The 23,417-nt window shown below is 44.7% G+C and overlaps 1 protein-coding gene across 8 annotated transcripts; it reads right to left on the reverse strand.

Moving 5' to 3' along the window:
• Positions 1-1,402: 1,402 nt before the first annotated feature.
• Positions 1,403-22,719, reverse strand: LOC108937132 (protein SOGA3-like). Of its 8 annotated transcripts, none has more exons than XM_018756882.2 (9): positions 22,642-22,719; positions 20,417-21,177; positions 19,535-19,759; positions 16,982-17,140; positions 16,332-16,412; positions 14,720-15,901; positions 12,809-13,127; positions 11,588-11,638; positions 6,107-6,367 (listed from the first exon to the last, which is right to left on the reverse strand). In XM_018756882.2, the coding sequence occupies exons 2-7, from the start codon at positions 21,125-21,127 to the stop codon at positions 13,017-13,019; spliced, it is 2,469 nt and encodes an 822-aa protein (XP_018612398.2). In that variant the 5' UTR covers positions 21,128-21,177; positions 22,642-22,719; the 3' UTR covers positions 6,107-6,367; positions 11,588-11,638; positions 12,809-13,016. The 8 variants fall into 8 exon arrangements, with proteins under 8 accessions (XP_018612397.1, XP_029110266.1, XP_029110261.1 ...); XM_029254432.1 differs by lacking the exon at positions 6,107-6,367 and adding an exon at positions 9,519-9,595 and having other exon boundaries at positions 14,729-15,901; positions 16,341-16,412; XM_029254431.1 differs by lacking the exon at positions 6,107-6,367 and adding an exon at positions 9,519-9,595 and having other exon boundaries at positions 16,341-16,412.
• Between the last annotated feature and the right edge of the window lie 698 nt (positions 22,720-23,417).

The following is a 23,417-nucleotide window of genomic DNA, read 5'->3' on the forward strand; positions in this document are numbered from 1 at the left end:
TCTCTCAATGTTCACGATTTCCATGCAGGTGCTCTGGTTTCTTCCCACAATCCAAAGACGTGTGTTTAACATGAACGAGTGACTCTGTATTGCCATGAATGTGTACCCTGCCTTAGGCCCTATGCTTCTGGGAGACTCTGAACCATTACGACCCTGCAGTGGACAAGTAGTTATCAAAGATTTTTGTTAATGTGCCATGACACACCTGCTGATGAGCCGACTGACTTGCATTATCATCGTAATTGTCATTACTATCATTATCATATACTATTAAGACTGGAAAAAATTGGATTCAAAGATATGACTGACACAGCATTATTGCTTCCTATTGATCGTCTTCAGAAAGCTGGATGTGTACAGTCGATCTCTAGAGTGTTGTCTGCTGCTCCAGATGTGCAGTGGAAATGTATTTTTGGCTCGAAAACTTTACTTTAGCATAATTTAATGTCTTGTACTATCAGTGAACAAGCGGAAATAGACCAGCACTTCTTGACTCACTTTCACTCACACGAACCAGGTTGTCTGAATGAAATCGGGTCTCTGTGCAAACAGCCTTGTTGTCCAGCAAGCTTTTAAAATAGCAGAGATGTCTGTGTGCAGCCTGACTCTCATTACAGATTTATAAATGGGAAAGGAAAAGCAGCAATAAACACATGCACTTGTATCAGAAAGGGGCTCTATTCATATTACCATTGGGATAAGATTTCTGGCACCAGAAGAGAATCTCACTATTTCGGTCTGAAGGGTCAGGTTTCCACCAGGGTTTGGTGTAACTGTACCAACGATATGAGACGCACCTTCGAACGGTCTTCCAGGAAATCAGTAAATGAGGAGGAATAGTCATAGCACAGATGTGGTGATCAGTGTGCCAGTTGAGCTGATGCACTGGGCTGTAGCTGTTACAACTGTTGTTGTCATGGAGATGTCAGAAACAAGTTCATTAAGAGGGCAGAGTGAGACTCAACAGCTGTGGGAATGCAGAACCCCGCACTCCACACCTTTAAATGGAGCAACAGGTCAGGCTTCAAATTTTGACAAAAAAAAAGTTTGCAAAAATAATCTAAGGTATTCTGTTGCAAAAAGCATCATAGTCAGTAAATAAATAATCAAAGCAGAAACTTGAATATGACTAGCTCACCTGAGTGCTTGTGGGATGTGGTCAGGGTTTATAAAGGCTGATAAGGCACCTCTGCTGCAATACTACAGCCTATTCCTTTCAGGTGATGGTAGCAGAATGCAATCAGCAAACCATGTGGTCCTTACACCTCTTCGGCGCTGCTGCAGCAGTAGGGGGTTTGGTTTCCTAGCTCTCTAAAACAGTCAGACTCCTTCGCAGCAGTCCTCTGCACGTTAAAATACAAGTCATATTTATGCATTCAATTTAACCGGAGACACATTAAGTAAATGCACCGTTACATTTATTATCAGAAAAAAAGACATTTAAGCAACCACGCACATATCATATTCACCACGTTATTTTAATGTTTAACCAGTATTATGAAGATTAAGGATACCCGATAGACTAAAACTGCTAAAAGTTCAACTACTGTTATATTAATAAGGAATAACCAAGATAATGTCTGATACACACAAAGACATGCACCCATACAGGGAGCCATGCATGAGACAACACAGAGGTGAACACACAGGCATCGGTAAACCCGGCAGAAAAGAAAACTAAAGATTAATGAGTTTGGCACCGAAGTACAGTAGGCTACGGAAACACGGTTTGTATGTGAAGCTGAATTTCGTGTGTGTGAAATGCACACATTTAAGTTCTTCAGAGCTGCAGAGAAACAAGCTCACATATTTACAGAGGGGAAAACAGCTCTCTGAGTTTTCAAAAGCCATCTTTGTCATGTCTGGATGACAAAGGCACTCCGAGGATGACGACCTGACCCATCAAGAGCGAGAGGACACGGATTTGTGGGTAAAGATGGAGGTGGCACTCGAGGGAGCTGAAGGAGCACAAGCAGAACGGTTGGCCCATCGGGATGGTGGCCGTTGTTTTGCCGGACGCACTGGGCGAGAAAAGCTCTTCTTAATGGACACAAAAGAAGAGTCTTTGCTCTCCTGGAAAAAAGGAAATAAAAACAAGCATCAACGAATGCTTCCTCTCAGGAGTGTACACAACCGAAATACAAAAATGACATGAACAGTATGAAGGACTTGTATTTGCTAATGTCTACAGTACACTGTATTTGTTTATGCTAGAATTATACACTTTACATTTACACACACTTAAGTACCTTCAAAGGAAGAGATCTTTAACCAGATCTTTAATCTTTAACTGACCGGGGATCAAACCCATGTCCTCTTACAATATCCATGCGCCACGCAACAGCAGCACTACTCACTGTGCCACTGTACTGTCAAGACATACCCTTTCATACAATGAGTTTACTATCATGTGTACTGGGATATTTAATGATCACACAGTTATTTTACTTCCACTATGGCTACACATGGTGTTTCAAACCAAGAAAGGTTCTTCTCTTTTAGGGGTGTCAATTTAGCTATTATTATTTACAACAGACCCGGGGGTGCGGTCCCGCTCTCTGGCGGGTCTGGGCTTCGCGTCACGCTTGGGGTGCCTTGCAACGGACTGGCGTCCCGTCCTAGGTGTGCCCCCCCTCCGGCCTTGCTGTGTTGCTAGGTTAGGCTCCGGCTTGCCACGACCCCGCTGGGATAACTTATTTCAGCCAGTGTGTGTATTTACAATAGCAGGCAAAAACATGAGTGTTCTGGTGGTAATGAAAAGCAGAAGACAGTACTGTAGATTTAGAATCTAAAGTTGAGAATAGTGCAGCATGAAAATATGGTATACTACATTTAAATCATATTATGATAAGATGAATAATACATGAAACTAGTGAAAAAGTATAACGTCGCCTTATTATGCAACGTGGCACTCATGCCGGTTAAGTGTTAAGAGATCCTTAGTTCATATAAGGGAATTTGCGACTTATTAGGATGGGGTCATGACAAAGGAATTCTATCACCTGCCAGGGATCATCTGGATCTGCTTCATTGATTCCCCACATGGCACTCTGTCAATTTCACTCAAGTCCTTTGAGATCCAGGATCTACTGATTTTGCTAAAATTATGTTTGTTACACTGCCCAGTGAGTCCAAGTGCCACCAGAACAAGTAACATTTATTGCGCACTCACTGACCTGTGGTGAACTGGTTGTAACACTTTGAGTAGAAGTAGTCTGGAGGGGCATGTGTAGCCTTTTAATGGGGTTGGACAGGTCTTCAATGTCCAAGAGTTCCAGTTGTTCAGCAAGGTCCGACTCCTCTCTTGAATATGGACTACGTAGGGAGTTCTCGTTAGATCCGCAATTGCCCTGATAAGTCCTCAGAATCCTCTCAACTGCTCCGTAGTTGGACCTGGACTCCCCAGGCCGTGGGTATGCAGCTAGCGTCCCTGGCCGCCAAGGCTGCTCATTTAAAACCTTGCTCCAGGTGTCGACACCTTGCTCCGAACGTCCAGTTCTGGGTGACCCGGTCAAAAGTACAAGCCTTGTCCTTGGGCCTTTACTTTGTATGTCTGCATCTGAAATGGACTGGCTGAAGGCACTGAAGCTGGAGTCATTCCTGTTCTGATAGTTGCCCGCTCTTGCATCTTCGGGATTTTGCTCACAGGTCTCTGAAAGACTTTTGGGGATGGAGTGCATAGATAGGGTGTCAGGGTACTGTAGCACACATTCAGCTGTGAGACTGTCCTCTTCCACCGAATGTCCCATCTCCCCATGGAACACGGTGCGGTTAAACTCTGCTGTCTTTATCTCCAGAGTCTTGTTCCTCCAGGGCCTTGCAGAATTAGAGTGTGAAGAAGGCACCTCCAAAGGTAAGGGCCTCAATCTGTCGCTAAGAAAGTCGGTGTCCAAGAGCTGAAGCTGCTCCAAGAGGTACGTTGGGAGCTCATTTTCTGTGCAGGCTGGACCCTCCTCTTGGGTTGGGGCTCCTGACTGGCAGTTTCGAACAGGTACATATGTGGAGGATTTGCTGCTGCCAAACTTGCTGCCATCACAGGACCACTGGCTGTGGCAACAACTAATATTGCACTTGGAGTCTGAAGGTACAAGGCTTGAAACTACAACAGAATCCATCAGAGTTTTCCCTTCATTCTCCAGTGACATTGCCCCAAACTTCCTGAGCACAGAGGGACTGCTGTACTTCCTGTCTGCACTGACAGAAGAGATGGGTTTTGTTTCTATGGAGGACTCGAGGGCTGTGGAGCTGCTAGGGTACCAAGAAGTGGTGCGAAGTGGTACGGGTGGTGCATCTGTTTTCCTCTGGGGAAGTGAAGAATCCACATCCCTGGCAGCACCTTCCCAGTGGATCCAGCTCTGTTCCTCCAAGGCCTGGAAGTCGCACACAGGGCTTAAAGAAACATCAGGAACCTCATTCTTTGTCTGATCCTTCTTGTTTTGTTGTCCCTCAAACTCGTGCAAGAATGAAAAAAGTTCATGTCTGCAATGAAGAAGATGAAGAAACAAGAAAAGAAACAGAAGCTTCATTGAAAAAGCTCCACATAAGGATGTAAATAAAACATAGTAAATGTTACAAACCAAACAAACTAAAGCTTTCCTGCTGCCTGGAAAAAGCTGTATCACCGTGGCGTTACCTAAAGTCAGACTTTTTTCTTATCTCGTCCTGGTAGCTACACAGCTCCTTGCTCACTCTGGAAATCTCTTGGCGAGCCTAGACAAGAATGGCAAATGATGACTCACGATGCACCAGACATTGAGCCAGTGACAAGGTCAAGGAGAAGAAGAGCAGAAAACACAGAGAATAAGTCAAGAAGGAGAGAGCACAACCACTGCGCCTATACAGTCACTTACAGTGTTCAACGCCATAATGTTCCTCCTCCTGTCGTTTTCGAGTGCCAGACCAAAGATCTGTGGACTGCTACTGCAGGCCTGATATCTGGAAAGGGAAGGGCTTTCACAGACCTCACATTTGATAGATGAAGGGCTACTGCAGCATCGCTGTAAATCAAGGGAGGGGCTGTCAAAGGCTGGGTGTTTTGTAGGGGAAGGGCTACTAAAAACTGGCCATGTGGTGGAGGAGGAACTACTGCAGGTCTGCTGCTCAGGAGAGGAGTGCTCAGATCCTTTTCGAAGGCATCCCTTCAAGATGTCCTCGAGTTCTGCTGCATAAAAATCCCATTCACTACTCTTATAATGATCAGTGCAGCCATTACTGCGGTTGCCGGCTGGACCATTGTTTCTTTCGCTTTCATGATGTGAGCTGTCGGTGCAGATATTACTATGTTGATTGGGAGTTTCAGATTCATCATTGCTGCTGTGAAAGTCGGTGAAGATGCTGGAGCTGGTCCTGCTGGACTGTAAGCTGATCTTGAGATCACCATCGTGCATCTTGCTGTTGGGCCCAACCTCCGTCCCTCTGCGATGAGCCTTCACCTCATCATAGAGCTGAAACAAAACCCTTATGACACATGTGCCTGGTCCACACAATACACCTGCATAGTACTTGTTCCATGTTGTGTTGTTAACTAAGGGTGTCAGCGTTAGTCCTGGCCATGTTCACCATGTCCTCTACTATTTTTATATTAACAAAACCGTCACTGGCTCCTGGACATTAATCAGTGTGTATTTGTGTGTAGATGACAGCAGGCATATTAGTCGAACATTAGGCATATTAAAAACGAAGATTTAATCTAATTCAGTTACATAAAAAGTAGGTACTTTTATGCAGAGCAACATACGTATGTCCAAAGATATGCGTTTCAGGTGGACTGATGTACAAATTGTTTGCTTTTTTAACATGCATGAAAGAATGAATGAATGAACGAAACTAATGTTTATTAATCTCTCATACTATATGTGTATGTACATACAAAACAAGCACATTTTTAGCAAGCAAGAAATAAGAAAAATGAAAAGCTCATAGTGTACCAATACATGCAGTAGCTTACTGTAATCTACATAGATATATATATAAAACACCAAGTAACCTTGGACAAAAGTGTCAGCTAAACAATAGTTAATAAATTGTATGTTGCTTTGATGGAAAGCATCTGCTAAATGAAGTGTCAGTGAAGAATAGAATAGTACTTGAAACATTACAGCCGTACCTCCTCAATCTTCCTCTGCATATCCCCAAGCTGATCCTCCCACTCCCTGCGCTCAGCGTCAAAGCGTTCCAGCAAGTCCGCCTTGTGCTGCGCCCAGTCCTGCTCGCTGCTCTCCAGCTGCAAGCGCAGCGCCACAGCCGTCGCATGCGTGTCCGCCAGCAGCCGCTTCTGCTCCTCACGGTCCCTCTCCAGCGCGTCCCTGGGGCCCGCGCTCGGCGCCATCTGCCCGCCCTGCATTTCGTCCTTTCCTCTTGCTTCCAGCTGCATAGAAAGACCCAAATGCTGGCATGAGGCAGTACATCTCATCCCATTTCTTTCCATAACAGTGCAGTATCACTTTCACTTTAATGTCCTTCATCTTCACACTGTTCTTAACAGTTCTCCCAGTAACAGAAGAACTGTACAGTAATTTCACATCATTAAAGAGTTCTGAAGTTAAAGACCCTTGACTTTGGGTGCCTTGTATTTACATGGCCAGAATTTGGTCCACCTCGAGTGTAAACTTGATGCTCAAGTGACATTTTCAGAGAGCACAGGAGGTCCTCGACTTACGAAGGGGTTCTGTTACCACAACCTCATCATATTCTATGTTGACTTTGTCCTTTGTCAAAAATGCCATTATAGTGCATTATATAAACCAGAAGGCTATATAAGCAACACACGTACACTGTTGTATAACAGGGCTTTGTCAGTTTTTCACCAATTTCACACATTTTTCATGTTAATATTAATATTCAATAATGCAGTACCTTGCACAGTATTATATTTTCATGCTGCACTATTCACATTTTCACTTCTAAATGTTTTCTTTTGGTTTTTCTTTTCTGCACCACCAGAACACTCAATTTTTCATCTTCCTAGACATTATTAAAAAAACCTAACTTGAACGGAATCAATTAAGTCATGTTTTTCTAAATCGAACACAATCACTGATAGACCCATTGATTGAGTCAATAAAAAATATGGTGTCTCGAGGCAGCATGGACAGCTGAAGTTATCGAACAGCTGATGGAGCGGCATTAGATGTTACGAGCAAACACCGGGGCTCAAAAGTAACATAACAAGGTTAATGGGTCAGCCGCTCTAAGTCCAGGTCATCTTAGGTCACACATCATAAATCAAGGACCAGCCCTAAAAAGTTTTCCTTAAAAATAAGTTTAATACAGACAATGGAAAATGCACATCATTGTGATCATTACATGTATTTTCACACCTAATTACACATTAGTAAAATCTGTTTGAAGCTCAGCATGAATTAGTCATCTGAATTCCAGGATAAAGCCTGCTCTCTGCAGTGAGCAAGGCACTACTTCATACAATGTTCAAACCAGACACTGGACTACCCATTTTGTCATGCAGATGTTCCGGAATGATGTATACTGTTGATACTAGGGAGATGCTGTTCTAGACACGATGACGTCTCTGTGCAAACATTCAGAAGCATTTCTTCTTGAATAGATGTCCAAGATTCTCATCTGATTTACACAGTTTTGTATTTAAATATGAGAAAATTCCCACAATTATGGGGCGACAAATTAATGTGTACTTGATGGCTCTTTCCTGCGTTAGACAATTTGACAACTACTGACTTCTGTGGGCAATAAAGTTTGTAATTTTCATAGAGCTTCTTCCGCTTTTGTTTAGTAAAACCATGCTATTATAAACATGGTCAACACATAGCCTAATCAAAATGATTCTATGATAACTCCTGGTGACACTAGTTTTTCTATGAAGGAAACACAATTTTACAGACAGCTCATAACAACAACTACTCCTTGTCAGCTCTAAATTCATAACCTGGTGATCTGGTAAAGCATACACACATACATCTCCACGGTGACAACAGGCCTATTTGAGAAACCCTTTCACTGCTTCAGAAAAGCTAAGTTTAGCATCCTACAAGCTGAACAAAATAAAATGCAGTGACTTCCAGATGCCTTTTTGCGTACCAACCGGTCAGCTGTGTAAAGTAGTTAGACCACTAGTTAAACCACTGACTTCACTTTAAACAAATAGCTTAAAAACACAGAGCATGTGCAAGAACAGAACCTGAGCCTAATTGCGAGAAAAATCTGGATGCTACCAGTGACTGAAATAAACTCAAAATAAAAAGCAGCTTGTGTCTACTGTTGCTAGGCAGCACATACTGGCAGCAAAACACTGATCGCTGTGTGGAGAAACAGGAGGCCAGGCACACAGCAACAAAAAAAAAAAAAAAAAAAAAAACGTTTTTCGTTCCTCTTCCGCGAGAGCGCCAGCGAAGCAGCGTCTCATTTAGGCCGAGCCTGGAGAGATTTCTCCACTGTGCTCAAGTTGTTGACCGCTCCATTGTGCATCGGCTCCACCTGTGCAGAACTGTCCAGAATGACGCACCAAGAAGCGTGTCCCCACTTACTGCACATGGAGGACACGGTGCACGTAGTTCTGAGCACTAAGGACCTGCAGGCAGCCTGAGCAGAGTAAACTGCTTTCACTGGAAAGATAAACACTTTGAACCACTAGAGTTCATCTTTATAAGGAACTAACGGGATGTGCCTATTAAGCTAAGCTCTGCCTATGCAGAGAACATCAAGGGAATGGAGAATATTTGACCCCTCAGTCAGAACTGGTATTAGAGATAAAGATTCGCTAGCAATTACCTCCGAACTGAAACAAACTGCCCTACTGAAGGTTTAACATGGTGAGTCGCTTTGGAGACAAGTGCAAGTAAACATGCAGGAGAAGCAGCAGCTCAGTCTCTGACCATCAAGAGCAGAATAACCGAGTAACACTAAACTGTGAACTCACTAATAAACACCGACTCTCTTCAAAAATCCCTCAAACTCATCACCCGGATTGTCAAAGGGCGTAAATATTCTTAATCCCAGGTAGGTAGAAACAACCCAATCGGTGAAGTGCATTTACAATAAAGAAGACTGGGTTTACATTCCTGCCTTAGGCCTAGCAATAGAAATAACTATTTTAACGAAGGGAAATATCCTATACCCTGTTCAGCTCCAGCACAACTTTATTTGATACTTTCAGGGGCATCTTACCTGCGTATTTTAAAAGGTAAGGCCATTCCAGGCACTAGTTTGGTGCATTTTTTCTGCAACGTCACAGTCAGTGCACAAGTACTAGTAAGTTACTGAGTCTACTCTGCGACACGTACTAAACCAGCAGCAGCGTCGAGTGCCCGCTCACTTCACCTGCCTCGACCACACACACGACACGGCTGTAAAATCGCTCTAACACTGCAAGTGGCCTCGGACAGGGCTAATAAATGAAAGAAGCTTTTTTTTTTTTTTTTTAATATTGTTTCTCTAACGGGCGGCTCCTCACCTGTGCGATGCGACGCTGCAGCTCGGCTCGCTCGCGCTGCCACGCGCACTGCTCGTGGGCGCGCCGCAGCTGCAGCTCGCGCCGCTCCGTCTCCTCCCTCCGCAAGCGCAGCCGGAGCTCGTGCAGTGTGACGCGCAGCTCCAGCAGCGTCCGCCTGTTTTCCCTTCCCTGCGGGGCGACGGGACAGTTGAGCACGAACGGCTTTTTTTTTTTTTTTTTTTTAAATATTAATTTCTTCGACAACAAACAATTTAAAAATACTGATTTCTAAAACAAACAAAAAAAAAAACCTCCTTTCAATTTTCAAATATATTTTTATTTCAAATACAACTCGCGAAAGCCCGGTGACGCTCACGAGCGACGGTTACTTGTATATCGGCGACTTGTCGGAGAAGCAGCTCTTTCTCCCTCGCCCAGCGATCCTGCTCCTCTCCGTGCAGTTTCTTAACCTCCCGCAGCTCCTTTCTGAGGCACCAGTGCCGGCTGCGCAGCTCCCGACGTGAGCGCGCCCTGCGCGGCGGACTGCTCCCCCCGGCCCTTTCCTCCTGTGCGTTCCACATTTCTCACCTACAACCCCCGGCCCTATTTCCTCGCCCTTTCCATCGGACATGCCCACATTACCCGAATCCGCTCACTGGCCTCACGCGGCGCGCTCCCGTGGCCGTCTCCGGTGCGCGCTCTGCACCGGGGACAGGGGTCCCGTCCATGTCACCCCTACGCGACGAGGTCGAGCTGCAGATCCACCGTAAAAATCCGTGCTGTTTGCAACGTCCCTGGACCCTGTCCGCTTTGAGTTTGAATTCTAAAACGTAGAGAAAGTTCCCATGTGTTTTATTTGGTTTATCCGCAACAACGCAGGTTCTCGGCTGAGCTCCGTGGGGCGGGCATGGTGCCCCGGGCCGGGACTGACACCTAACTGCCCCTCGTCGGGGACTAGGAGGGTCAAAAATATACCAGAGTGATGTAAGGGGTATCTTTAGCTCTGTAACTGTGCATCCCCTGCTCCATTCAGGCTCCGCGACACCCTTACATACCTGCCAAATACCGGCCTTGGGAAGGGTCACTCACTCTGAAAACAGCCAGCACTCTCCTGGAGGTCTGTCTGTCTGGATTTCCATCCCAAGGCACTACCAGCCCCCTCTCATGACTGTTCGGCATATCTAAACTACTCCTCTTCATAGCTGTCCGAGTTTATAGGAATACGAGTGTAGAGGTTAGAGTTGTTACCCTTGGACCTACAGGTAGTAGGTTCAATTCCCAGCTAGCTTTAGCAAGGTACTTACATTTATTTATTTAGCAGATGCTTTTCTCCAAAGCGACTTCCAACAAACTACGTAGTGTTACCAGCCCACATACCTTATTCACCAAGGTGACTTACACTGCTAGATACACTACATACAATGGGTCACTTATCCATACATCAGTGGAACACACCCTCTCTGTCACTCACACACTATGGGGGAACCTGAACAGCATGTCTTTAGACTGTGGGAGGAAACCAGAGCACCTGGAGGAAACCCACGCAGACACGGGGAGAACATGCAGACTCCACACAGACTGAGCGTGGATCAAACCCACATCCTCTTGCACCACCCAGGCGCTGTGCCATCGTGCTGCCCTGCCGTACTGCCTCTAAATCGCTCCACTTAAATTACCCAGCTGTATAAATGGGTAAATAGTTGTAAGTCACTTTAGAGAAAAATGTCAGCTAAATGAGTAAATGTGTTATACAAACCTTATGCTGGCTAAAGGTTCTGCTGTGGCCATCTTTGCATTTATTAAGTGACACAGATTTATTATGCAGTCACCTTTACCTGCTGCTATAAGGCTCTTACTTTTTCCTCCATTCACTATTTACTGACATCACTGACGCCAACAGTAAAATACAGTATTTTTCTGCCAGTCCATAACATCACCGTGTTTTAATAACCCAACCATTATCTGTAACTTTGACTATTAAGAGCTCCACCATTGACAGACTTGTCAGTCAACTTGGTCAAAGTGCTTGACTAAATGAATTGATATTTGGTAAATTGACAGTTGTTAAATAATATTTCACTGACTGTCACATATTATGAAGTTCATCTTTTTGTATGTACCTCTATACATTTTTATGAACAAGAACCAAAGATCATAAACTGTGTATTAATTTATTCTTACCTTTCCATATGACAGCCTGCAGATTCTGAGAAAGTGGTAAACTTCTTAAAACTGTTGAAAAGACAACAGGACAAAGACTTGATTAGAAACATAATTCAGTTCAGACACCATATAACACATTCATGATTGCCGCACACAGTAAATAACCAAACATCTAGAACATTAGCTTAGAACAACTGTATTCAGTCACAAATGGTTTTTCTTATGAAAACTGCAAACCACTGTGTTTATTGCAGTGGAAGGTCCCGGTTCCATGTCTCAATTCCAGCCAACTCTTCGTTCAACACGACACCAATAAAAATTTATATAGCACCCTTCATGAAAGATTTTGATAAATCAAAGCTGATTAGAGTAACACTAATATGCCTAAGTTTGAGTCTATTTTAGTTTAACACATTTTTATTTTTACATTTTGAATGTAATAATGCAAGTAATAATTTGTTCTTTACAATATAAAGCACTACAAAAATATAAAATAACCAATTGTCCAGGAAACACACACACACAGTCTGAAGCTGCTTGTCCCACGTAGGGTCGCGGCAAACGGGAGCCTAACCCGACAACACAGGGCACAAGGCTGTAGGGGGAGGGGACACACCCAGGACGGGATGCCAGTCCATCACAAGGCACCCCAAACAGGACTTGAACTTCAGACCCACCAGAGAGCGGGAGCGAGCCAAGCCCACTGCGCCACTGTGCCCTTCATCCAGGAACCAGTGAAACTTTAATATATTATTTTACTGAAATTGTTTTGCCTTGGAGGGGGGTGCAGTGGCACAGTGGGTTGAACCGGGTCTTGCTCTCCGGTGGGTCTGGGGTTCAAGTCCTGCTTGGGGTGCCTTGCAGCGGACTGGCGTCCCGTCCTGGGTGTGTCCCGTCCTGGGTGTGTCCCCTCCACCCTCACACCCTGTGTTGCTGGGTTAGGCTCTGGCTCCCCCTGACCCCGTATGGGACAAGCGGTTCAGATGGTGTGTGTGTGTGTTTTGCCTTGAGCAAACTGTTTTCAAGCGGCACCTGTCCACATCTGTTAAAGGATTCAACGCAGCACGAATGCATATCATAACATTGCCCATAGGTTGCCCTACATCACACAAGCAGTCATATATAATTACACATCTAATCTGACTTTATTACGGTTCCTGTGCTATAGGAATGATTACTGTTGCTTTTTTCTGGTTGTTCCCAGGCAAATGGACAACAATAAATTAACTTTTTGCTTACCTTTTAACCCAAAGGATGTCATAGATTTGCAAGTGATCTTCAGGGTTTATCCTAAGCATGTGATCGAAGGTGTGCCAGTAGTCCGTGCATAAGATAGGAATTTCCTGTACTTCGTGTAACCTTGGCGACATGTTCAAAACCAACATAATAAAACAAAAGAAAAAACAAAGAAAAACTAAAGACGGGACAGTGCTAATGGTGATGAAATTTAGAGGACAAAGAAAAGGGTAAAAAGAAAAACCAGTTTAAAGATAGTGGCATAGGACAGGGAGGAGAACAACACAAGGATGAGAATCAGGAGAATGATGGGCTGAAACATCTTGGGAGGTTCATACAAAAACACAAAATAAGCATCATACAATGGAGAGCAGGTGAAGTATACAGGGAATATGTGGGGGAAACAGAATTGGAGAAAGAGCGAAACAGAATGTTAGATTACACCCGTATTCACTGATCTTGGAACAACATGTAATCAGCAACAAGGAAGGAAACCCCTATGGCCTGTTGTGTAAGCAGTTTTATAATAGCCTTCTGCGCTCTCATGCAGTTGAGCATTAACATTGCATTTTTAGGTTTATTGCCAGGGAATGCCATTTTAAAGTTAGCAATTTAACAGAACTAAACAAACGTTATGAATGTTCATACGTTACATTACTCGGAGAATATTAATTGTGTTAAAATGAGAGTCACTAAAAAGCCCCCCACAGATACATAACCAAAGCTGTATACGGCTCTGTGTTTGTGCGTGCGAGACAGTGTGTATAGATGTACCTGCCCGATCAACGTGTAAAAAGTCTCCATAACTGGAAGTCAGTGGCGACAATATATATTTTCGGTTATTTTCAATTAGTTTTAATTTTAATATTGTTTTATGCTAATAAAAATGTTCTCCAAAGTATTTTATTGTATGTTTACTTTAGACAACTGCAGAACCTAACATTTAAATACCCAGTGGTGTCACATCCGTGGTGTACCGTCTCATGCCATGTATTTCCGGGACACAGCAGATCACTGCAAATGTTCACCAGACAAGCAATTTTTCATAATAGACTGACTGAAGTCTTGGAGAGTATTTTATAGAGCCTAAGAAATTAATACTGGAAGAATATATATTATTCAAGTTTAACTGACTGACTTAGTGGTAAAAGTGACTTTGCAGTTAAGAACAGAATCAAGTTATGAACAGTCTTTTGGCTCAACTGTGTTCATAAGTTGAGTATTCAAATTACAGATTTTTTTTTCAATTTATCTAATCACATTTCATTCACTTATGTTCTATTTGAACCATACTGGTACAGTAGTGATCATTGTTTTAAGGGTTTTTTTTTTTTTTTTTTTTTTTTTAGAGATTCATACACTAGATTTAATATTCATTGTAGACATACAGTAGAATGACCACAGAATGGGAAAAATGCCACTATACCAAATAAGAAGCCCATTGTATGAAAAAGGGTATACATTTTCAAAAGGCATTGTTGCAGTTTTTCCATTGTAAGGGACTCCATAATATACATTTATTCATTTAGCTGATACTTTTCTCCAAAGCAACTTACAGTGTTAAAATACCTACAACTACTTACCCATTTATACAGCTGGGTAGTTTTACTGGAGCAAACTACATTTAGTACCTTGCTCAAGGGTACTATAGCTGGAGGAGGGAATCAAACCTGTGACCGCTGGGTCCAAAGACAGCAGGCCTAACCAATACACTACCGGCTATCCTATAATATTAAGAACGAGAACATTATTTTACATGTGGAAATGAATACGTGCATTTTGTCTTGCAGCTACAGACTGCAGCTTGCAACAAAACATCTACACGTTTTTAATTAACCGTACTTCAATGTACAAACAAAAACCTATCTTGATATACCATGCTCTCCACGCACTTACACACACAACCCGACACACCTGACTTACAGACAAAGGTTCCTCTGTGTCTCTGTCCTCGGACTTGGGCACTTCGAGGCGGTCGATGAAGTTCTGCAGCTCCTTCCTGAAGGCCTTCATCTGAGCATTGATGCGGTAGAGAAGCTCGTGCTCCCGGATGCGACTGCCGTCATCTTCTTCATCCATCCTGCCGAAAAGGTCACCATTGGCCACGTAGACCCGCGCCTCAGCTATGATGGTGCTAGTGTCTGCAATGAGCCGGTCAATGGTGCGACTCAGCCGTTCGGCCTCCATGCGAATGTCGATCATCTGCTGCCGGTCCTTGAAGTTGCGAGAGAGGAAGCGGCCCTCGGGGGAATATAAGGAACGCGTGGGGGTCAGGCAGCGGATGCTTCGCACCTCCTCAGAGTCACTTTCGCCACCAACGGGACCTTCACGCTTGCGGTGCGGCGGACGGGAGTCGTCATCGCTTTCACGCCGCCCGCCATCGCTCTCGGCGTCACTGTCGCGGGGACTGGCACGCAGGCCCAGGTGCGAGGCCAAGTCATACCTCTGCATGTTGGACATGAGTACGCGGTTCTCGTACTGCAGCTGCATGACCTTCCCGCTCAGCTCGTTGATGTGAAGACGCGCTGCCTTCAGCTCCTCCTGCAGCGCCTCCGCCTTGGCATCCCCGGCGGCACTGTGTCGTGAGCCTTCATGGGATCCTGCTTTGAACTTAAGCTTGTTGAGCTCGCTGGTGACCCGCTTGTTCTGCTCCTCCACATCAGCCAAACTCCTGCGCAGCAGCTCAGCTTCGTCTTCCACCAGCTGCAGCTGCTGCCGCAGCTCCGAAATGGATTCGCTCTGCTGGCGGCTCACGGGGCCAGCGGCACCCTCGGGGTCCTCGCTGCGTAGGTCGTCCAGCTCAGCTTTCAGCCCACGGTTCTCCACCTCGAGCTCGACGATTTTACGGCCCAGGATGTTGGCCTCCTCCTCCACCAGGCGCAGCCGCAGCTTCAGCTCGGCCTCACGAGTGCTGGGTGGGCCCCCGGCCTCACCTTTGGGCAAGGGGCTGTCCAGGTCCCCGTAGAAAGAGCGGTACTTCTGCAGCTCGTGCTCCAGACGATCCTTCTCCTTGTCAATCTTGGCCATCTTCTTCCTCATCAGCGTGGCTTCCTCCTTGATGAATGCCAGCTGGCACCTCAGATCCTCATTCTCCTCCTTAATGTAAGTAAGGCAAACAAAAATTTAAACTATATGTTCTACCAAAGAAATATGGTAAACATATTTTAATTGAAATAAAAATGGAACTAACTACCATTCTGTAAACATTTATTTATTTAGCAGATACTTTTATCCAAAGTGACTTACAACGATTTACCCATTTATACAGCTGGTTAATATTTCCTCTATCAGTTCAGGGTAAGTACCTTGATCAAGGGCACTAAATTAAAAAGTGGGATTCAAACCCATGTCTTCTGGGTCCAAGGACCACTACATCACCTGCTGTCCCACCAGTTTACAGAAATTATAAACACATAAATCCATACTGGGATAATATATCTTCATTAGGAACTCTTATGTAGCCAGTTCAGGTTCATTCAATCAAAAATGTCTTTCTGTGTGTGTGCGCGCGCAAGCGAATACGCACAATTTTCACCTCGGTTGGAGTCTGAGATGATTTCTTGTCTGTCTTCTGGATGTCCTTGCTTCCTCTGCGTTTCAATGACAGCTGATGAGGATATAAAAGTAATTAATCACAGTAATGAAAAACATATACTGTAGTATGCAGAAGCACTCCTGACTGATCACCCATATTATCTCTCACACATTTTACAAGAAACCCTAATTGTGTAATTTAACAATTTTGTGAGTAAACTGGATGAATATTGTGTCTTAAGGCATCTGTGAGACTGTTGGGCACTGTAAAAGTCTCAGATAAAGCTATAATACATTACATTTACCACGATTACCATTGCAGACACTTTCCTCTGAAGCAATGAACATTTCAGAGTAAAATTAACCTGAGCACAGACAAAGAGTTTTAGATGCAGAAATGCAAATCAAAGAAGAGAATGGTTCAGTCATTATCATAACGGTCTAAGTGAAATTAATTAAAGAGGTCAAAGAGAAGCAAATGGGGGAAATCAAATCTATGACGGTCAGTGTCACTCTCCCCTCACTCCTCTCTTTCTCGGACTTCTTCCTCTGCATTCCTGACTTTTCATTCTACAAAACACTGTAGGGGTTCTAGCTGAAGCATGGAAAAAGACTTAGAGAAGTAGAGAAGGACCCTCTCACCTCTTTGGCTTTCTCCAACTCATTCTGCAGGGCTTGCTTGGTCACCTCGACCTCAATCAACTGCTGCCTTAGCTTCTCATTCTCCTCCTCCGTCTTGGCCCGTTTCTCCTCCACATTCTCGAGCTCATGATGCAGCCTCACTGACACATCCTTGGCCACCTTGACAATTGTAATGTTGTGATAAGAACATTTTGTACCATAATATTTTAAATTTCCATAATACAAAATTGATGATAATTTATTTTAATGAATAGAGTCTCTATGATAGGGGGCGCGGTGGCGCAGTGGGTTGGACCGGGTCCTGCTCTCCAGTGGGTCTGGGGTTCGAGTCCCGCTTGGGGTGCCTTGCGATGGACTGGCGTCCCGTCCTGGGTGTGTCCCCTCCCCCTCTGGCCTTACGCCCTGTGTTGCTGGGTAGGCTCCGGGTCCCCGCGACCCCATCTGGGACTAGCGGTTCAGAAAATGTGTGTGTGTGAATCTCTATGATATTAAGCACTGCATTTGTATTCAACTGCATTTTAAAGGCCTGGTTTTTAACTGTCCTACTTCCTTTAGCCAGGGATGTTTCAATAAACCTGATTTCAAGACAAGACTCGAAACAAAGGAGGATAAATTAGATCTTTCCCATAATCCTTTGGGGGTGGCCAATGGCATGTTGCCATATCTGTGCCGTTCAGTCCCACCAGGGGAAATAATATGCATAAGTATTATGAATTACAGGCAACTTCTAAAGTTCTTCATCCTTTTGCAACATTACAGCTGTTTACTGAGTATTTTATCTCGGAGTATTAAGGGTAAATACCTTCGGCAAGGGCTTCATTTGAACCCAGGGCCACTAGCATAGAAGTAAACAGCTCTAACCACTGGAGTCAAACCGATTTAACAATTTTATAACTTTATGACTCTCACCTAGTAATACTTTTAAGCAGTAATATCAAAACGACCGGCCCAACTCAAATGATAATATTAAGTACTGAGCTCAGATGCTAAAATCCCATTTGTCGTTTTTCGAATGAAGAAGCAGACAGCACTCTTAACTGTATTAAATTGAATTATTACTCAATTAATTCAATTTGCGTAACATGCAAACGCAATTCAGATGGGTGCCCTCGTCAGTCTGTGTATAGACTACATCAAGGGATGTATAGACAGTTTCTAGAACATATAAATTTAGTAAATTGAAGTCTTTCTTTCCTGTTACAAGAACATTATTCTAATTTCTAAAAACCCCAAAGCAGCAAGAGTTGTGCTACTATTGACGTCTTACATCATTTGCAATGTTTTTTTCTTCTGTATATTCATTTTTATTTGCTTACTTATCCATTTATTTTTTTTTTCCTTATATTCCCTTTGGCACTGTTTCTTGTAATATCTGAATCTGGTTCCTTGTTCCATTTGTGATCCTAACTTTTTAAATTGCAGTTTTTTGTCAATAAAGTTTAAAAACAGACAAATCTGAGAGGACCAGGTAGCACATGGGTTGTAATCGTTACGGTAAAGCACACTGTTCCGGGCCATACAGTGAAGAACCACCACAACTGCTTACCAAAATACATATCACTTTATACGGGCTTATTGGTACATTTACATTTATTCATTTAGCAGACGTTTTTTCCCAAAGCGATGTACATCTCAGCAAAAGTACAATTTATGCATTAAATGTAACATGGAATTTCTGTGTCCACATCAGATATTTTATTTACCACCTACTCTAAAGTAAATCGAGACTATGATTCTTCCATAACAAAACATATAATATATATATATATACATATATATATATATACTTCCACCTTCCTTTCACATGAACAAGCTCAACCAATCACCACACGGACTATGCTAAAATCTACCTCACGAACACACACAGGCACGCTGAAACCGCTTGTCCCGAGCAGGGGTCATGGCGAGCTGGAGCCTAACCCGGCAACACAGGGTGTCAGGCTGGAGGGGGAGGGAACACACCCAGGATGGGACGCCAGTCCGGCGCAAGGCACCCCAATCAGGACTCGAACCCCAGACCCGCCAGAGAGCAGGACGCGGCCAAGAAGTCTCCGAGGCTGTGATACTGATGGTCTAAAAGTTAACACTCTATAAATTTGGACAGTAAATAGAATCGGTTGTGGGTGTCATCAGTTGCAGGAAAATCATCATCACTGGGTGGGAACTCAAGAATTTTTTCTCTAGATTATTTGAAATATGATATTATTGTCATACATTAAAAATGCCTGTTATTTCAGTTATCCTTCATTTTAGGTAACCTGTTTTCCTCCAGGAACTGATTCTGTATGTTCCTTCAGAAATGTTGGTTATTCCACTCCCAATATCGGGAATTTGCCTGATGGTGTGACTTCATAGAGCTACTCAGCACCTTAGGCAAGAGATGCCTACATCAGTCTACGCAGGCCGAGGAAGAACTCCCATCCGAGCGCATCCGTGCATCACGCAAATCGAACGCATGTACGAAGTTTGAGAACACTTGCATGCAGGCGCTAGTGCGCGCTGCGCCTCCTCCTCCTCCTCCTCCTCCTGCGCGCGCACGCGCACGCGCCCTACCTTGAGGTCCTGCTCGAGGCTCCGCAACAGCTCGCCGTCGATCTCGCCGCTCTGCGCGTAGCGCAGCCGCTTCCTCTCCGCCTTGCGCAGGCGATACTGCAGGATGCGGCAGTTCTTGTTGGCTCGCTCCAGCTCGCGCCGCATGTCCTGCAACTGGCACGCGTCCTCCTCGTAGAAGGTGTCGCGCATCTCATCCATCTCCGTGCGCATCTCCTCGATCTCGCTCTGATTCGGACATTGCGCGCGGACACACACACACACGCACACACACACACACAGAGGGGTGTGCCTCGTGTTAGACCACACAAAGACGCCATTCCGATTTATTACAGCACCCTTTGTAATGCAATCTATTTGTTTTTTCATTTAACTGTTCAAAAAACCTTCGAGATATCGTTTGTCTCTCTCGTTCCTCAATATCATCCATTCTATGTGTTTGACAGAAGCGTCGAAATCAAGATCATAACGAGACCTGTGGGATTATTTGAATTAATTATGGAAAAACAGGCCACGTTTTTTGGATCTTCTTGCACAGCGCTTTATGTGCACCCTTTTTAATTACAGTAACTAATGTATTTTATTAATCATTAATGTGTTTTCATGATCGTGGATGATAACATCTCTCTGTATCGTTCGTTGTGACCCAGACACTACAGTCCCGTTCTTTGGCTAATAAAAAACAAAACGTAAATAAAATTATTTGTTCGAAAGGAAAAGGGAATGGGATGTAGACAAACTTCCGAACAATAAGCCCAATTCTGCACTGTCATCTTTCCTCCTCCACCATCCATGATGATGCGCGCAGGAGCGGCGCCCCAACCGGCACCAATGGCCGGCTGCGCACAAAGCAAAGGAAGCGGCCCTGGGAGCGGGCGGACCTACCCGGAGATCCTCGTTCTCCTCCGCCAGCCGTTCGATCTCCTCCTGCAGCTTCTGCTCCTCCGGCGTCCCCGCAGCGCCCGGACCGCGCTCCATCTCCGAGATGATCTCGTCGGCGCACGGCTGCGGTTCCGCGGCGGGACTGTCCGTCTTCGTCTGCATCCCTGCTGCTCCTTTCTTTAGGCTCTTGTTGATGTGGAACTGGATGAGTTCAGACTGCAGACATCCCTCCTTCCAGAAGCCGGGCCCGCAGCCCGCCGAGCCCCGGCCGCCCTGCCTGCCGCCGTTCGCCGCCGCCTCCGCTCCGCCCCTGACGCTGCGCGCTTTCCCGCGGGCGCCTCTCAGCGCGCTGCCCGGCTGATCCGACACCACGCTACCGGCGTCGCCTCGCGGGGGGGACGCGTCCTCGCGCACGTCGCTCGCCTCCGCCTCCGCCTCCGCCCTGCACGTCTCGGTAACGGGGCTTTCAGCACCCGCGGCGGGGACAGCAGCCGAGCCCCGGGCGCCCTGCCGCTCCCTCGGGATGCCGTTCGCGCGACTGTTTCGCCCTCCCGCCTTGGCGGATTTGGGAGCTGCGGAGGTCTTCGGGGCGGCCCTGGATCTGGCCGGAGAGGACGCCGCCTGCTGCTGCTGCTGCTGCTGCTGCTGCTGCTTTCTGCCGCTATTATTGTCCGCCTGTCGGAGGTCGGCAGCGCCGCCGGCGGCCGCGTTCATCGTGTCCTCCGCGCGCACTCAGCATGCACCCGCTGCCCATTGCCGCATCCCTGGAGCCCGGACAAGCACGGCCGTTAAACAATCGCCCGAGACACGCGCCACGCGCGACACAAGGGTAGCGGGAAAATAAGGGCACGGTATCGACATTCCAGTGAAAAAAACCTGCCCTTAAAATTGTCATGAAAAAGCGCAACGACGAAATAACACACCCTGAACAGATAAACAGGGAATGTCACAGTAAAGGCTTTTTTTATTACTGTGGTTATGATAAGGGTAATAACAAAAGCTTATATTATATAATAACATAATAATACAAGTGTTCTAATACAATCATGTGCATGCGTACAAATGTAGGGGTTTTTCACTGATGAAATGTGACCAAAATAACCATGTGGTAGGCCCATGTTCAAGATACTACTGCAACTACTAGTAATAATAATTATGATCATGAACTCAAATAGGACATACTGTACTTTAGGCCCATGTTCAAGACGGTTGCCGTGCCAAGAAGAGTTCAGACACATATGGTACACACAAGCACGCGGTGTCCTCCCCTTCTGAACACACATGTGGAGTTTATGAGGGTTTGACCTGTTTCTGGTTCTGGAACCCCAAAGAAACAGCAGTCGGCTCAGCTAAATACTGTGCTGACGTCCTGGGACTCTCAGAAGAAAATAAAATAAATTCGCCATTGTTTGTTTAACCTTGCCAAGCTTCCCACCGCGATTAAATAAAGCACCTGCTGTAGGTTTATTGTATTCGGGGTAGCACTGGATATTACTACATGATTGCTCAGTCCTTATTACCACAGTGTTTCTCTATATACCGTATTTTACATAGCTGGTCATAGAGCAGGAATCACAGCCGAAACAGTGAGTGGAATTCTCACTCCAACTAACACAACTTTCAGTCACATCCCTCCCAAAAGAGGTGAGAGTCAGGGTGTTGGGTGGGCCCGGTACACGGTCCGTCCACTGAGTCATCATCACTCAAAGTGACACCCCAGGAGGAAATGTGAGCAATCCTCCATGCAGCTTTTTCTCACTGCTTCTAACTGGCTTTCTACATAACATGGTGTGCATCTACAGCTCTCTACCTCCGACGTGTATTTGTGCGGAGGACATCTAGCAAACGATTATCTTGAAAGGTGCGAGAGATGAGTCCTCAGCGCACAGCCGCCGAGCCGAGCGGCACGGAAAGTCACGTGACATCCGCCCGGCCGTCCTGCTCGTGCAGCCCTTTCTTTCTCTACAAGGCGGAGGCCCATTCGGTGAAAAAAAAACAGCAATTGAATCAATCCCTTTCAAGTACTTCTGTGAGGATTTTTTTTATTCACTTAAAAATTTGCTATCCAAAAACGAACGACAAACAATGAATACTACTACAGTTATTTATTCTGACAATATATATTATATATTTCAACTTGATTTTCTCTGAGGTCTAAAATAAGTAGGAAGAAAAAAATAGCGAATACCACTTGAAAAAAATTCAAAAGTTTGTAAAATCTTACTCACTGAGAAAAGCCACAGGCACAGGACAGGGTGTGATTCCAGCGGTGACAGTGAAGAGGAAAGATGCTGACACAAGGTACCAAGCTCTGCAAAAGCGCCAGGGAAAGCGGCACTGTATTATTCATGACGTGACGTCACGAAAGGCGGGGTTGCAACCGGAAGTGAACCGGACGTTCCCTTCAGCCTTGTATTCATGGCTCTAAAATAAATAATGTGGTTGTTTTTATTTGGTGTTTGTACTGTTTTAGTATTTCATGTTTGCAGTGTGGTTAATGTTTACAGCCCGGTCGTGTCCTTTTCTGCCTACCTCGTGAACTTTTAATTCTGTAACGGTTTCCATCATGTTTATTTTTATGGATTCGATCATTATATTTGTCTATTTTCTTAATAAATGTGATATTTGGGTGGTTTATGATGTATTTTAGTTTGTGTCTTACAGATACCTGATGGTGAATAGAAGCCCTCACCCATGTCCATTAATGGGATGTTGTAATAAACTGACATGATTTTATTACTGCTGGCTTTGTTTTAAACATTGCTTCATTTTTATTAATTTTACTATGATGTGCTAATTAATTTTACACTAATGCAACTTTTAATATGATGCTTTCATGATAGATGTTTCTTGTATTTAATAGCTTTAGTCCATTAAGTAAGGGAAAAATGTGTCGGGTATAATGCAGAGCTCATTGAAATGCAGCTTGGACACCATCAGGTGTGATACATATTGTAACACTTAAATTATTTTAATGTAATAGCAATGATATATTCATTTGTTT

The sequence above is a fragment of the Scleropages formosus genome, chromosome 8 (genome assembly GCF_900964775.1).
Source record: "Scleropages formosus chromosome 8, fSclFor1.1, whole genome shotgun sequence".
NCBI lineage: Eukaryota > Metazoa > Chordata > Actinopteri > Osteoglossiformes > Osteoglossidae > Scleropages > Scleropages formosus.